The following is a 13,261-nucleotide window of genomic DNA, read 5'->3' on the forward strand; positions in this document are numbered from 1 at the left end:
CAACAGATCAGGATATTAGGAGACTGTCGTTATTAGAGTGCGTGCGATCAAATTTATTTTATAATGGAAATCGATACTTCAGATTATTATTACAGGTGAGATCAAGTATTACACCGGGCTTAGGTAACCACTCAAAACTTTATTGATTTAATAATATTAAAACACTAAATATTAACTGGACATTAGTTTTATTATACAATGTGGTTTTTTTTTTTTGGCTTGTTAATGTACATTTGCATATTATATCAGTGGTTTTAAGACATGGAGATCTGGACGAGTTAAATTTCACGATTAGCAAGAATCAAGATTCAGTCTTTTTACTGTAGTGCATATCTTTCCTTGAAATATGTAATTTCTCAAACTCACGCGTGAAGAATATTTTACTCCTTTGAGTGTTAATGATCATCGGTATTAATTATACTTATTATCGAGGCTAACATTTTGTTCAATTGCTGATTTTATTCGAAGGGCAAAACATGGAATTGTTCTGAAAATAATTTCAAGGTAACTGAATCTTCAACTTCTTAAACTGTCAAAGTTGACTGATCTCTACCGATCTCCATAATTTCTGTAACAATTTAGTATATATATATAGACGGTTCCGACTTTCATGTTGCATATATAATATTTTAAAAATTTCTCTGATCCACAGATCAAAGATTATACATATGTGACTTCAAGCATTTATTCCAAATTTTTTTTTCTATTACTCGTATATTATTTATTTACACTATATCAGCATATATAATTTAGAATTGTTCGTACAATAATTGTGTACGATAGTTCGTATGTCATTCTCAACAGCAATAACTCTTTGTACCTATTATATGAACAGATACGTGTCGAATCTCCAACGCCTGGACGATTTATGTACAAATCTCCATAAAAATGTTGCGTCTTTTTTTTCATCAGAAACGAACGAACGCACGCCTGCATCTTTCGTAGTCATATGGAATAGGACAAAACTAACAGTGTCGTGAGATGAAACATATTAGGATAGAGATTCAATAAAATATAACATTAAAGTTTTCAATGGGCACTTTCACCGAATTCCTCGGTATAAGAGGTTTAAGATTTGTCGTTCAAGCCCGAGGGAGGAGAGAATAAAAAGAAAGGCAAATTCCAGGTCGCTGGACATCCTGGATTGTCCCGGACGTCGATAACACTGTACAACGGATCTCCTTCTGCTTCGGCTACATATGATAAGTAACCATAATAATATATTTATGTAATTGCAATTTTCTTACGAAAATTCGTTTATTGATATGTCTAACGAGTTGAGACGAGAGGATAGCTGGTGTGCAGGATGTTATTCTTCAGAATAATAAAACTGCAATTAATGCAATATCAATTTTTTAGGTGCAACGAATTTCAGTATACATATATATTATGTATTATACCGTAAATAAAATAGCAGTGCAGAGAAAACCTAAAATACAGACATAGCCGCAAGGAGTAAGTAAGTGATAATATACTTTGATATTATGCCTGTGAGTTTTTATCACGGGTAATACGTTCAACGCTATAATTGTAATATGCAATTTTTTATGTTGCAACTGCACACGCAAAGATTCTTCGGTATATAACTTTGATATACGAATTATAAGTATATATATTGCTTAATTATATAATATTCGTGATTAAACAATTTCTATACACGTAAAATCGACGGAACGTTTTAATAAATAATTTTTCTCTATTATTGCTCTGTATATACGTATAGAAATGCACGCGATTGGTGTCTGCCGAATTATAAGAATTCGAAATATATTATTATTACACACATTTGCGTGGATATGTAGCATACATCGACTTTTGATTACTCTAATGATTGACAGTGAAATTCGGAGAAGGTTGACGGTGTAGCCGAAATTTAACTATTCAATGACATCGAATTATCCATTTGTTTTGTAATTAAATGTACTTCGAATTGTATATATATATTATACACATTTGTTATAATTAATATGTGTGATTATATTGAACCAAATATACGTGATAAATTTAACAGCAAGCGTAACTCAACTCTTCTTAAAGCAAATAAATTCATTTTCAATTCTATCGATCAATTCCATCATTGTATTGCTCCAAGTGACATCTAATAAGTATTATTTCCTCTACGGAGTGTTGATTTTGTTTTTAAATATAACTGATTTCGCTCTACTTCATTTCGAATCCTTGTATTATCACATTAAATGTTATTTTATCAATTTATATAATACTTTGTTTTCAGCTACCTAACAGTTTACTATACTAATTCATTATTACGTCTTTGGTATCTCTATAATATTCCACTTGTTAATTTTTTTTTTTCTTTATCTTCGCGTATTAATTATGCACCGTTCGGAAGAAAATTGCACAATGCCAACTAAAAATTATCTTACAGGCTCAATGCAGCAAAATTTCTTTTTATCGTCAAGCCTTTATCTAAAACTTTACTTGTTATCACAATTCTGTGATAACAACTTATATCCTCGACATTCTGCACATGAACTTTTCCCTTAAATATATCCTTCAAGATTCAAGCATAAGTGGATTCTCCGACCTATTCAAAATGCCACCCAAATATTTTCTCGAGACAACTTTCGTAGATTTGGCATTTCAGTCAATCTCAATGATTAATATGATGTAAAAGCTGTGGCAAGTGTAATAAAAAAGCGGCGCGAAATTTGAAAAGATCATTATTCGGGATCGATAATTCGCTTGCACGAATACTTCAGCTCGTTACAATTTATGCCTATAAGATTCTCTGAACCTATGTAAAAAAAAAAAATTAGATTTGTTGTGTTTGACCATCCTTATTTAAAAAAAAAAAATATATGTATATATTTTTTTTACATTATGTAAAATTTGATCATATAATACTAGAGGTATATCAGGGGTATAACAATTATAATAATGATATAATTATTTCTCCTTTGGACTGAGATTCGCAGTCATATACTTACGCTGTACACGAGAATGTAATGTATCGGTGAGATGATACTATTGTTTGATCGAAAAAGTAACGAAGGCTTTGGCGACTAGAACACCGAGAATCAGGGATGCCGGTGAGTTTGCAAGAGGTGTTGTTGCCGCGTTGCAGAGATCGGTTGTACACGAGCAAAACGTTGTGTGAACGTCGTGCGTGCCGCTTCTTCCCACGCAATCTTTGTCGTCTCTAGGATCCTTTATGAAACCGCAACCTCGTACGACCCGTATTTTTCCGTATACTATTGAAGGAAACAGATGGATAGATGGATAGATCGATAGATACACCGAGAGAAATTTTTAGTTTCGGTTACCGCTCAGTCCTTAATTATTTTCATTTTTTACCACAATCAAAAAATATAGTTCTAGGTACAAAATGATAATTAGTTTTTTAGCCGTTACCGGAAAGTCTAGTATCCGTTACTATTCTTTCTCATTACGATCACTGTTGCTATATTTTCTTGCAACCGTTGCGAAAATTTAATGCTCGTGCAAGAATAAATTGACGTTAAAGCCTTGTTTAACTAACAAATTAGAGCAAACCGAACAAACTGATTTTGCGTTGCAATTACCAGAAAAGTATCGACGATAGCGCAAAATGGTTAGGCGTACCTCGTTTTTCGTTATTCCAACAATATTCCAACAGTTTTTTTAACGATACCTGTTTTACTGAATTTTTCTAGTTATTGTAACAAATGAAATTTTTCTCAGTGCACATGTATGGAACGTTGATTATTTTCGTTGCGTCCGGAGGAGAAAAAAAAGAGCGAGGAAGAGTATAAAGAGTCAAAATAAGCTACTCGATATCATCGAAATCAAGAAGACGAGTGGAAAAATGAACAACAATGAAATTAATGTTTTTATTTTATCCTAGACGTTGAAGAAGAGAAAGAAAAAGAAATGCGCCTGATAGTAAAACACTGGTGAAATTAGAAATTTCATTAATCTTTTTTCAAGATGCCGCGATACTCTATCGATTTTAGTCAACCATAGATCGGAGATGTTCGAACTTTGTGGGATTAAAATAATCGTTGATACGAAAGATTTGTTACATATTTACCGATAAGGTCAAATAGTTTTTTGATACCGTCGCGATTCATGATACCAAACAGATATTCGATATCAAAATACGTTCGTTATATTGTAAGAAATTATTTAATGTGTTTTTCGACTTTGATAGATAACACAACAATTCGCAAATTATTATGAGAATACTTTGTATTGAATTTTTCACACCTGCAACTGATTGAAAGAAAGTCAAGTATAAAAATTTTGCTCGTCGGTTACATAATTTTTTTCTTTATCTTGTACCTTTCAGTACTCAAATTAAATTATAATGTTTATACAGAATCATATATAGTCGATAAAACCGACGACGAGAAATCATCGCAAATAAATCTCCGAAGCAAATGTGACTGAATATTTCACATTTATCAATTATTTTCTGCAACGTTCCTCAGATTTTCATATTTTCCAAACAACCAAAAACATTATACAAGTATTAGGACTGTAGAATGAAAAGTGCATGATAGATAACGCTGCAAATTTGTATCCATGTAAATACAACTATACAACTACACATATATACATATACTTTCGCATAATTGCTAAACTATGAGTGGATACGTAAAAAATCTCATTACAGAGCGTTCCAACTTTCTCCCCAGTCTTCCCCAAATTGTTAAGTTTCTCTTTTAACCATGCGATAACGCTGTTTTGCTGTACATAAAGCAATTTAAATGACTTCAGACGGGACTTTGTCCTTTTTCTATTTTCTTCATATACACGTAATTATATTCACTGCAAAATCCTTTAGTGATTAATCGAAACGAGCGTTTATCAATATGCTCTAATCTTCGTGTCTCCAGTATCAAACGTTATCCCGGTACGAAAAAGGCGAAAAGTCATAAAAATACAACTCGACATCGACGATTGCTGTTAAAGGAACAAAAACCGCACTGCAGACGTGCCTAGCCGTCGTTTCCGTGCCAACTATCACGAGGAACTGTCAATTGCTGACGAACTAGAAACTTACCGGTACATTATATGCAAAACTGTTATACATCGTAGCCGATATCCATTGGGACTCTGAACTCTTTATACGTATTACGTACATATGTACACCCATCCACCCATCCATCCATTCGTCGATAGACAAATCAATTACCCGCAGACTAGACATCCGCAGTCTGCATCTGCAGTCTACTGGTACACTATACCTGGTGTATAAATGCGCCTTTATATCTCGCCGTGGAACTAGTGCAGTGCAATTAATCGATTAATCAGCAGCTTCGATCGAACGTTTTGCCGATTAATCGATAAATCGAGTTTTTCGATCAATCGTGTTTCCAATTAATCGATTATTCAACGATTTCGGTTAGTCGTTTTTCCAATTAATCGATTAATCGAGGGTTTGAATTAATCGCGTTTTCGATTATTCGATTAATCGAAGTTGCCTCGTGATAATTCTGCAGGTCAATCGGTGTATCGCTCGCAACTGATTTACCATGCTCGAACTATACTCGTATGTGACCGACGAAATAACGACTCGTACATACAGAATCTGTGTACGTCGGTTCTGAATCAAATCGAATCGAATCAAGTCGAATCTGGAATCGTCGACTAATCGAAAAACTCAATCAATCGATTAATCGAAAAAACGATTACTCGAACATCTCAATTGATCGACTAATCGAAAAACCAATTAATAGAAACGGCCGATTCATCGCTTAATCGCACAACATTGCTCTGGACATGCAAATCAAATCTCAAGCCACTCGTATTTGCTCAGTTTTTACTCACTTCTTTGCGAGGTCTTTCTGCACAGAGTCGGATCGGCGTTCCCAAGGTGTTCGAGTCGCGGTTGAAAACTGCAGTTTACTGTGCCCAGGCTGTACGGATCAAAGGGATCGCCGCATCTAGGATCGTACTCGCTGTTGCACTGATAGCAGACAATCGCATCTCCTGGAATTTTCGTAATTCGAAGATAATTATGTACGGCGATGAAAAATCGATAAGGTACCTAAAAAAAAGGAACGGTTGCGAGGTCGATGAAATCATGTAATGCGGTTTTTAAAATTTCTATAATGCAAAAGTCACAAATTTTTTTCTCCCAACTAATTCGCATCGTTTTGATTCCGGAGCGGACCTGCGGAAAATATTTCACTATTTTTACTATTTTTATACAAAAAAATATCCATTTGTCCAAGAACAGAGGAAAAGTTGAACGGTGCGGATTCTACCAACATTGAAAGGGGTTGAATAAGAATTTCATGTTAATATGCCTGAACCCCGTTTTCGGAGTAGTTGGAGAATTAGTATGTGTATAATAATATGCGCGTAGGTTTCCACATACTTGATTGCAACTAGTGTATTTTAACTTTTAACGAAGTTGTACCTAAGCAACTGAATATAATCATTTGATAAGTACTCAATGAAAGTTATTTCACAATAAAATGGATATAAAGTACGGATTTTTGGCCAACCAGCCTCCTCAAGGAAGTAGAGAAAACACTTTTAACACGAGAACATATTAGATAGAATAATAAAGGGTTATTAATCAGGGCAACTTCCGTTTTTGTCAATTGTTCTCTCATGTGAAATTTATAATCTTCGCAAATCAAATCATTCGCAACGATGTATCAGCCCGTCATCCCGTGTACGTACACAGTATACACTATACAAATATTAGTTGAAAAATAATAATTTGCGATTTTCCACCACGCAACCCCTAAACAGTTTGCTTCGATTAAAATAAAGGTTCTCTCAAAATATGAGCGTTTCATGTTATGTGAAAGATCGCGCTCGGTTGATTTTTCACTTTTATGCATCTTTTTTAAACTTACAAAGTATCGCTAGTAAAAAATTTTTTTATAGCTTACATCAATCATATCATCAATTTACGTCACAAACAACACCCACACTTTATGACGTGTTTAGTTGATGTTTGAGGAGTGTATCTGACGATTTTTTCATTATTAATTCAGTTTCATAAGATAGTTATAATTTAATATGAACTTTTAATTTAGGAGAATAAGATTCCCGGATGATATATCGTTGCGTTATGGATCGTTATCTTTGGGTGAACATAAATCCCAGGAAAGAAATAATAATTGAAGTGCTACAACGTTTTTCTTCACAAATTCAAAAAAATGCGAAAAGAAAGTGAAAAATCAAACGAGCACGATCTTTCATGTAACGTAAAACGCTCATATTTTCACAGAATCTTTCTTTTAACCTAAACAAACTTTACAGGGGGTGCCACGGTGGAAAATCGTTAATTATTTATTTCTAAAACACCCTAGTACGCATGCAAGGATTGCAGGCTGCAAAGTGGGTCGGTATACCCTCCACTACACGCTTCAATAGTCAGTCGCACGTATATAAAGTATACGAATGTCATGCTTATCGACATCATAAGCGTATAACTGTAAAGGAATTCCTTACACACAACAATCAAGTCACTGCATACATAATCACCAGGTAATAAAAATTCGCTGTGCGAATATAAATATGTTCGTTATCGATAGATACTAGAATAATTAACGTTGAATTTCATAAAAGTCTGATACTGATTATAATATGCGTAGTTTTGTACATCAACAGCCCTTTTTCCGGGTGAATTATCCCTAGTTTTATACCGTTTCACAACCCACGCTCAATACTGTGCAAGCATCAAACAGCGGTCACGATGCACAATATGTAGGATACACGCGTGTGACATACAGACTACAGTAGGTTACACAGTTATTCGCGAATCTATGTTACACACATGCATATATGAGTAAACTTGTATGTATATCTATACACAAATATGGTTAGTTACGTGACCTATCGAAACGATACATCGCGATATTTGTCTTACTTTGCGATTTTACAGTTTGAGCTGATTACTAATTCGTGTGCCGCGTACATATTTTTTTTTTTTTTTTTTCAACACACATGGCGGCTAAACACTCTCGCGTCTCTTGATATTTAAAAATATGCGTACGGCACAACCGCTATTACGGATCCTTTTACACACGACGTGTGCGTTATACATTTTTTATTTAACATTACTTTATTTTCAATTTATTGCTCGAAATTTCTCCTTTCAAATAATTTGCACGATTGTAAAGATTGTTTAATGGACATTTCTACTGATGTCAATGTCAACATTTTTTTTATTAGTTACGTATTCACAGATAACACGTTGTATATTCGGAATTTCATGTTGTTACGTACAAAATTTCACGCAACGTGTTGAAAAATCCACCATTCCTTTCGCACGTACCTATAATACGGTCCGTTTATTATGCTTTCGCGTAAAATTTGCATCGACTGGTATTCGTAACACAGTTTGCGTGAATTTATAATTTTTTTTCAAATCTTTGCGCGGTTTTGGAACAATCTCATGTATAATTTTCATGAAAGAAAGATTATCGACTTGAATCTTCAAGATCTTAGGCTGTAAAAATATTCAACAGTGTTTGCAGAGTAGGATCTTGAAAATTGGAAAGAAAATAATTTACGTTTCCTTTTACTTCACGGCTTTGATATAATTCTGTATAAATCGCTGTATTGCACGAAATTGTAAGAGACATTTTGTCAGTTTGACAAAAATGTGTCCCGATAAATGATTCGCCAGAGAGATGTAAGGTTACATTATTGTATAAAAAAATAAAAGCCGCAGCACGATTTAAAGATGCCGATGTAACCAGTTGACATTTCCCAGCGACATTTGAACGCACCTAAAACAAGACCTTCGATCCTGCATCGGGAGAGTAGCTGTGAGAAATGAAATCGGTTCGTTTATCGTAAGGTTTTGGTCCCAGATCCAAACTGCCTTACTAACCGAAGAAATTATTGTACATGACATCAAAGAAGCATAATAGTTGAATAGAACTGCTAGATTGAATAGATATATAATAAAATAATATATAATTACATTTTCTCAGATAAACAATTACCGGGTATTTTATTATTTTTATTATATTAGTATTATATATATGATGATTCTATGGTTAGAAAATTAAATAAAACGCATAAATGTGTATTTTTATCGATTATTCACTTTTGAAGTAGCACCGACGGAACTTATAATTGTTTGGTAATTTTGACGGATGATTTTTTACAATTTTCACACAGTTTTAATAACAATATACAGAACGAAGGCAAGGTCATGCAGTTGGCGTAGGAAATTCACTCACGAGCTATTTCGTGCAACATGCAGCAATTGATTTAAACCGCGTACAACATGAATTTTTCTATAAACGATGTACTTTACGTGCATAAATTTTTAAGTTCATTGCTCGTCAGGCATTACCAACATTACGAAAGGATTGTTCAGTCATACGTTGAATATAGATCGTCACATTTTCCCAGTTGAGCTCAGACCAGACGTTGCTTGCGTATAACATATGGATGTGTCTACACGTAATATATGTGCTTAAAAACGTCTTTGGCTTCTTTACTTTTGTCATTTTTTATTCTATCTCTTCTTCCGCGCTTCTAGAAATAGCTTTACGTCCTTACGGAGGTTGCTTCACCAGCAATCGATACTTTTTACTAATTTTATCACGAGGTTAGTTACAACTTGAGTATTTGTCAAATTATTATATTCGTAAGCTACCAAATTTCTGTAAAAATAAAACAATAGAAAATACTGGAATTATGAACAAAATGAAATTCAGATTTCGATACACAATTTTCAATCGTTCCAAAATAGTTGAAAATCTGATAAATCTATTCGGTTTCAGACTACAATTGATCATTTTACTGAGAAGACTATTTTCTACAGAGTCATTGGAATAGATTTATTTTTTGCGATAGTAAATTAAACATTGATGACGACGCCAACATGAAAAAATGTTTCAGTGAAATTTTAAAATTTTCCGTCTAGATTCTTAACCATTGCGAAACGATTTGAAATTAAACATCGATATTGAAATTTTTGTTTGTAATTTCATTCATACATTTGAATTTTGCATTTTTAAATTATTCTTCGTAGCTTACGAACATTATGTAATTCAATAACTATTCCGTAATAAAATTCTTTAAAAAATTAACGATTTTTTGCTACTCAATCTCCTTTAACGTCGTTATAAGTTTTCGCGTTTGCCGACTACGTAACAAAGGGCCGATTGTAAGAATTGTCACACGTAACACGAGTGTCGGCTCGGTTAGCTGGCCCACTTTGTTCCTTTCGCACTTACGTAGGTGCAGTACTTATTTTTATTGGACAGTTGTCCTTCCCTTGTTAGCGAGGATTTTGGAACACATCATTTTTCGCCCAGTGAACCGACCGACGATGTCTCCCCCCTTGTTATAGATACGTGAAATTAACTTGTTCAGCAGTGCGTGAAAATGACAACGTTATGAAAAATTGGTAAAATATTTTATTTTCGACCCGCGCTTTGTTTCGAGTCACGACACATTTTTACGATCTGAGAACGTAACATATTATACATTAAGATAAATCTCTGTGAATAGTTTTCACGCACCTGTGGCGCATATTGAATAAGGCGAAGATAATAATATAATACAACAATATATATTGGACACATTTTGTGTTTAATAATAATTATGCAACGTGGAACGAGTATAACTACGCACATACACAGCCGTTGAGAAACGATGTATAACGTACGTACGTACATCCATAAATTCCGTGTATCTATGTATCGACTGCATCGTATTTGGGCATATGAACGCGGTGAGAATGTAAATTCGCTAATTCGACTTATACAGCATATAAGAATTCATCAAGGTTGAGCCTTGTTGCGTATTCGCGCAAGAGTTTGAGGAGAGAGATCGGTTATATGGGTAAATCCAAAACTTTTAGCTTCTAGCGAAGCACGAAGAAATTAAGAATATTTCTTAAGATAGCGTTGATACATAATTGTAGATTTTTTTTTTTTGTTTTGTCAGTTCTACGTAGTATCGGAAACGTATTTGCATAATTAAATCTAGCGGAATATATGTGTTATATATGTATATACATTATATATTTAGTAAAGTTGTAGAAAACTTTGCAAGAGAAGAAATTGTCGAAATTGTAGGCGAGAATTAAAAAAAATATTTTTCAACCTTTATTGATATTCTACGATCGCTCTTCCAGTTTTTATTTAAATATAATATGTTTGAGTTGCTCGTCCATGTACTAAAACAATAACCCACTTTTCCTCGCGTGTACTAATTTGAATGAAAAAAAAAATATATAAATTATTCAGCTACAGGAATGCGAGTATGGATTTTAGAAAGTTTTTCATTTTCGTAAAGTTATTCATTTAACACGTACGCCTTTTGATGTATCGATAAGTGATAAATGCTGTCATAATATTGTTGGTTGGAAGATGGATTTTTCGCGAGTTAACTGTCCCGTCAATAGTGTTCACGTGGTAACAACGCAAAAATTATTATGAGAAGCGTAAGCTGTGTATGAAAATCAGTTTTAACAACGGCAGATGAAAAATTTATATTTTCATTATTGTAAACTAGAGTATTTCGTACGTATCGAGTGAATAAAATAGGGGCGCCACAAATCTACGTACGTATCAAATATAGATCATGATCTTGTTAGCAATATTGTTATATTTCAATTAATGCAATATGAACATATTCTAATAGCATTTACGGTATCTTATTTCATTTTGGTGAACGATTCATGTATTATCGCGAACCATAATATATTACTATTGATATAAACAAATTGATGGAAAAATAAAACCGTGAAAAAAAATCACGTCAAGCAAATCTGTGCAACTATATGTAAAAAAAAAGAGAAACAATTAACACTACGAAGAAACTTTCGCTCTCAAATTTCAAAAAGTGTCAATTGATACACGTTGAATATAATGCATTCCACCGAATTACAGTCAAGATACGGGTACAATATTTATCATCTGTGACAGTAGTCGGTATTATACGTCGTGCATGCATCGATGTGCTGATTGCGAGACAAGATGATAAACACGAGCTTGATTCGACACGATTCCCTGGCATTCGCATGGAATAAGGGTGAATCCGCATCGCGAATTGCGGCAAGACCATCACGGAAAATGAAGAAACTGATATCGGGGAGTACAAGAAGTCGTTATTATCATAAGGAGAAACACCTCCTCGCAAATGTTGAAAGTGCCTTCCCTGCAGGGGGAAAAGTGGGTCGCTCGATATCCCCGACGGGGAAAGACCATGGAGCTTGCAGCCACCGGGAGGCTGCCGACTAACTGTACATATAGGGAAAATTTGGAAATTCGAGAACCGGAAAATCGCCTGACGAGCCCGCTTTCGATTCGGTATCCCCGAGTTTTCGCTTTCGCTTGCCCGGCGAACATCGAGCGAAACTTTTCAGACATACGCCGTGTGCGTAACGTGAAGAAGCGCGGAGAGAATTATGGAAACAATGATTAGAGTCGTGAGATTGAAGTTAGTAATATTATTGCAATGACGTGTTGTGAAATCGTTTATTTCGCGATATTGCAAGAATTGTCTGAAATTCAGCGAACGATAATAAGGCAAAATTTCATACTCGTACTTCAAAAACTTGACTCGTTCAAAGTAATTCTGAAATTGCAAAACAGTGATTTTTTTTTTTTTTTATAATGCTTCGTTTATACCTCAACGTCACCATTTTTAACATGGTGATATGCACTGTTGAAAATGATTGTGGATCTACTACACATTTGCTGTACAAAAGATTGTCAATTTACGAAATCAGATTGTAGATTTGCTAATTCGGTGTAGCGACGTAAATTAGATTTTGGATTTTACTAAAATTTATAGGAGAAACACAAGGCGGTAATTTGAATAAACAGTAAATGTACGGTGAATTTACTGTTCCGTATCCGAATAAAACTTTCAGTACAGCGTAGGGAGTTCCATGTGATAATTTTTAACAGTGATGTTCTGTTGTTGAAAAAATACATTCCATTTGGTGAAAATGAATATTAATTTTTGCATCGACCTTTGAAAAACGATAACATGATTTTTCATCTTATCTTCGCTACCGCGTACTTTTTCAATCATCACCGCGCTGAGAACGAGCCACAATACAAATCGTATCGACAATTTGTGTAAAAGCAATTGCGTTTTCCTTGTAAAAATTAAATCGACTTGTGCTAAATTCCTCATATCTATTTTAGAACTGATTTAGCAGCTATACATCGAATAGTTGCTAACCTCCGCTCTCTCCTCCTCATGTAACCGAAGCCCTACCTCGGCCTACGGTACGGTGGATTTTCTACGACTTCCCGAGAGCTGCTTAGAGATATCTGCTTCCAAGCTCTGCATCCTACCCCTAATCCCCTTTCCC

General features: G+C 34.4%; 1 protein-coding gene across 3 annotated transcripts in view; it reads right to left on the reverse strand.

Moving 5' to 3' along the window:
- Positions 1–119: 119 nt before the first annotated feature.
- The window catches only part of LOC107220945, a 152,171-nt gene continuing 139,029 nt past the window's right edge, over positions 120–13,261 (reverse strand). For all 3 annotated transcript variants that reach the window (XM_046741103.1, XM_046741110.1, XM_015659760.2), the window contains 2 exons: positions 5,773–5,934; positions 120–3,212 (listed from right to left, as the gene is read on the reverse strand). In XM_046741103.1, coding sequence (XP_046597059.1) covers positions 2,986–3,212; positions 5,773–5,934 — 389 coding nt within the window. In that variant the 3' untranslated portion in view covers positions 120–2,985. The remainder of the gene's footprint in view (positions 3,213–5,772; positions 5,935–13,261) is intronic.

The sequence above is a fragment of the Neodiprion lecontei genome, chromosome 1 (genome assembly GCF_021901455.1).
Source record: "Neodiprion lecontei isolate iyNeoLeco1 chromosome 1, iyNeoLeco1.1, whole genome shotgun sequence".
Taxonomy (NCBI): Eukaryota; Metazoa; Arthropoda; class Insecta; order Hymenoptera; family Diprionidae; genus Neodiprion; species Neodiprion lecontei.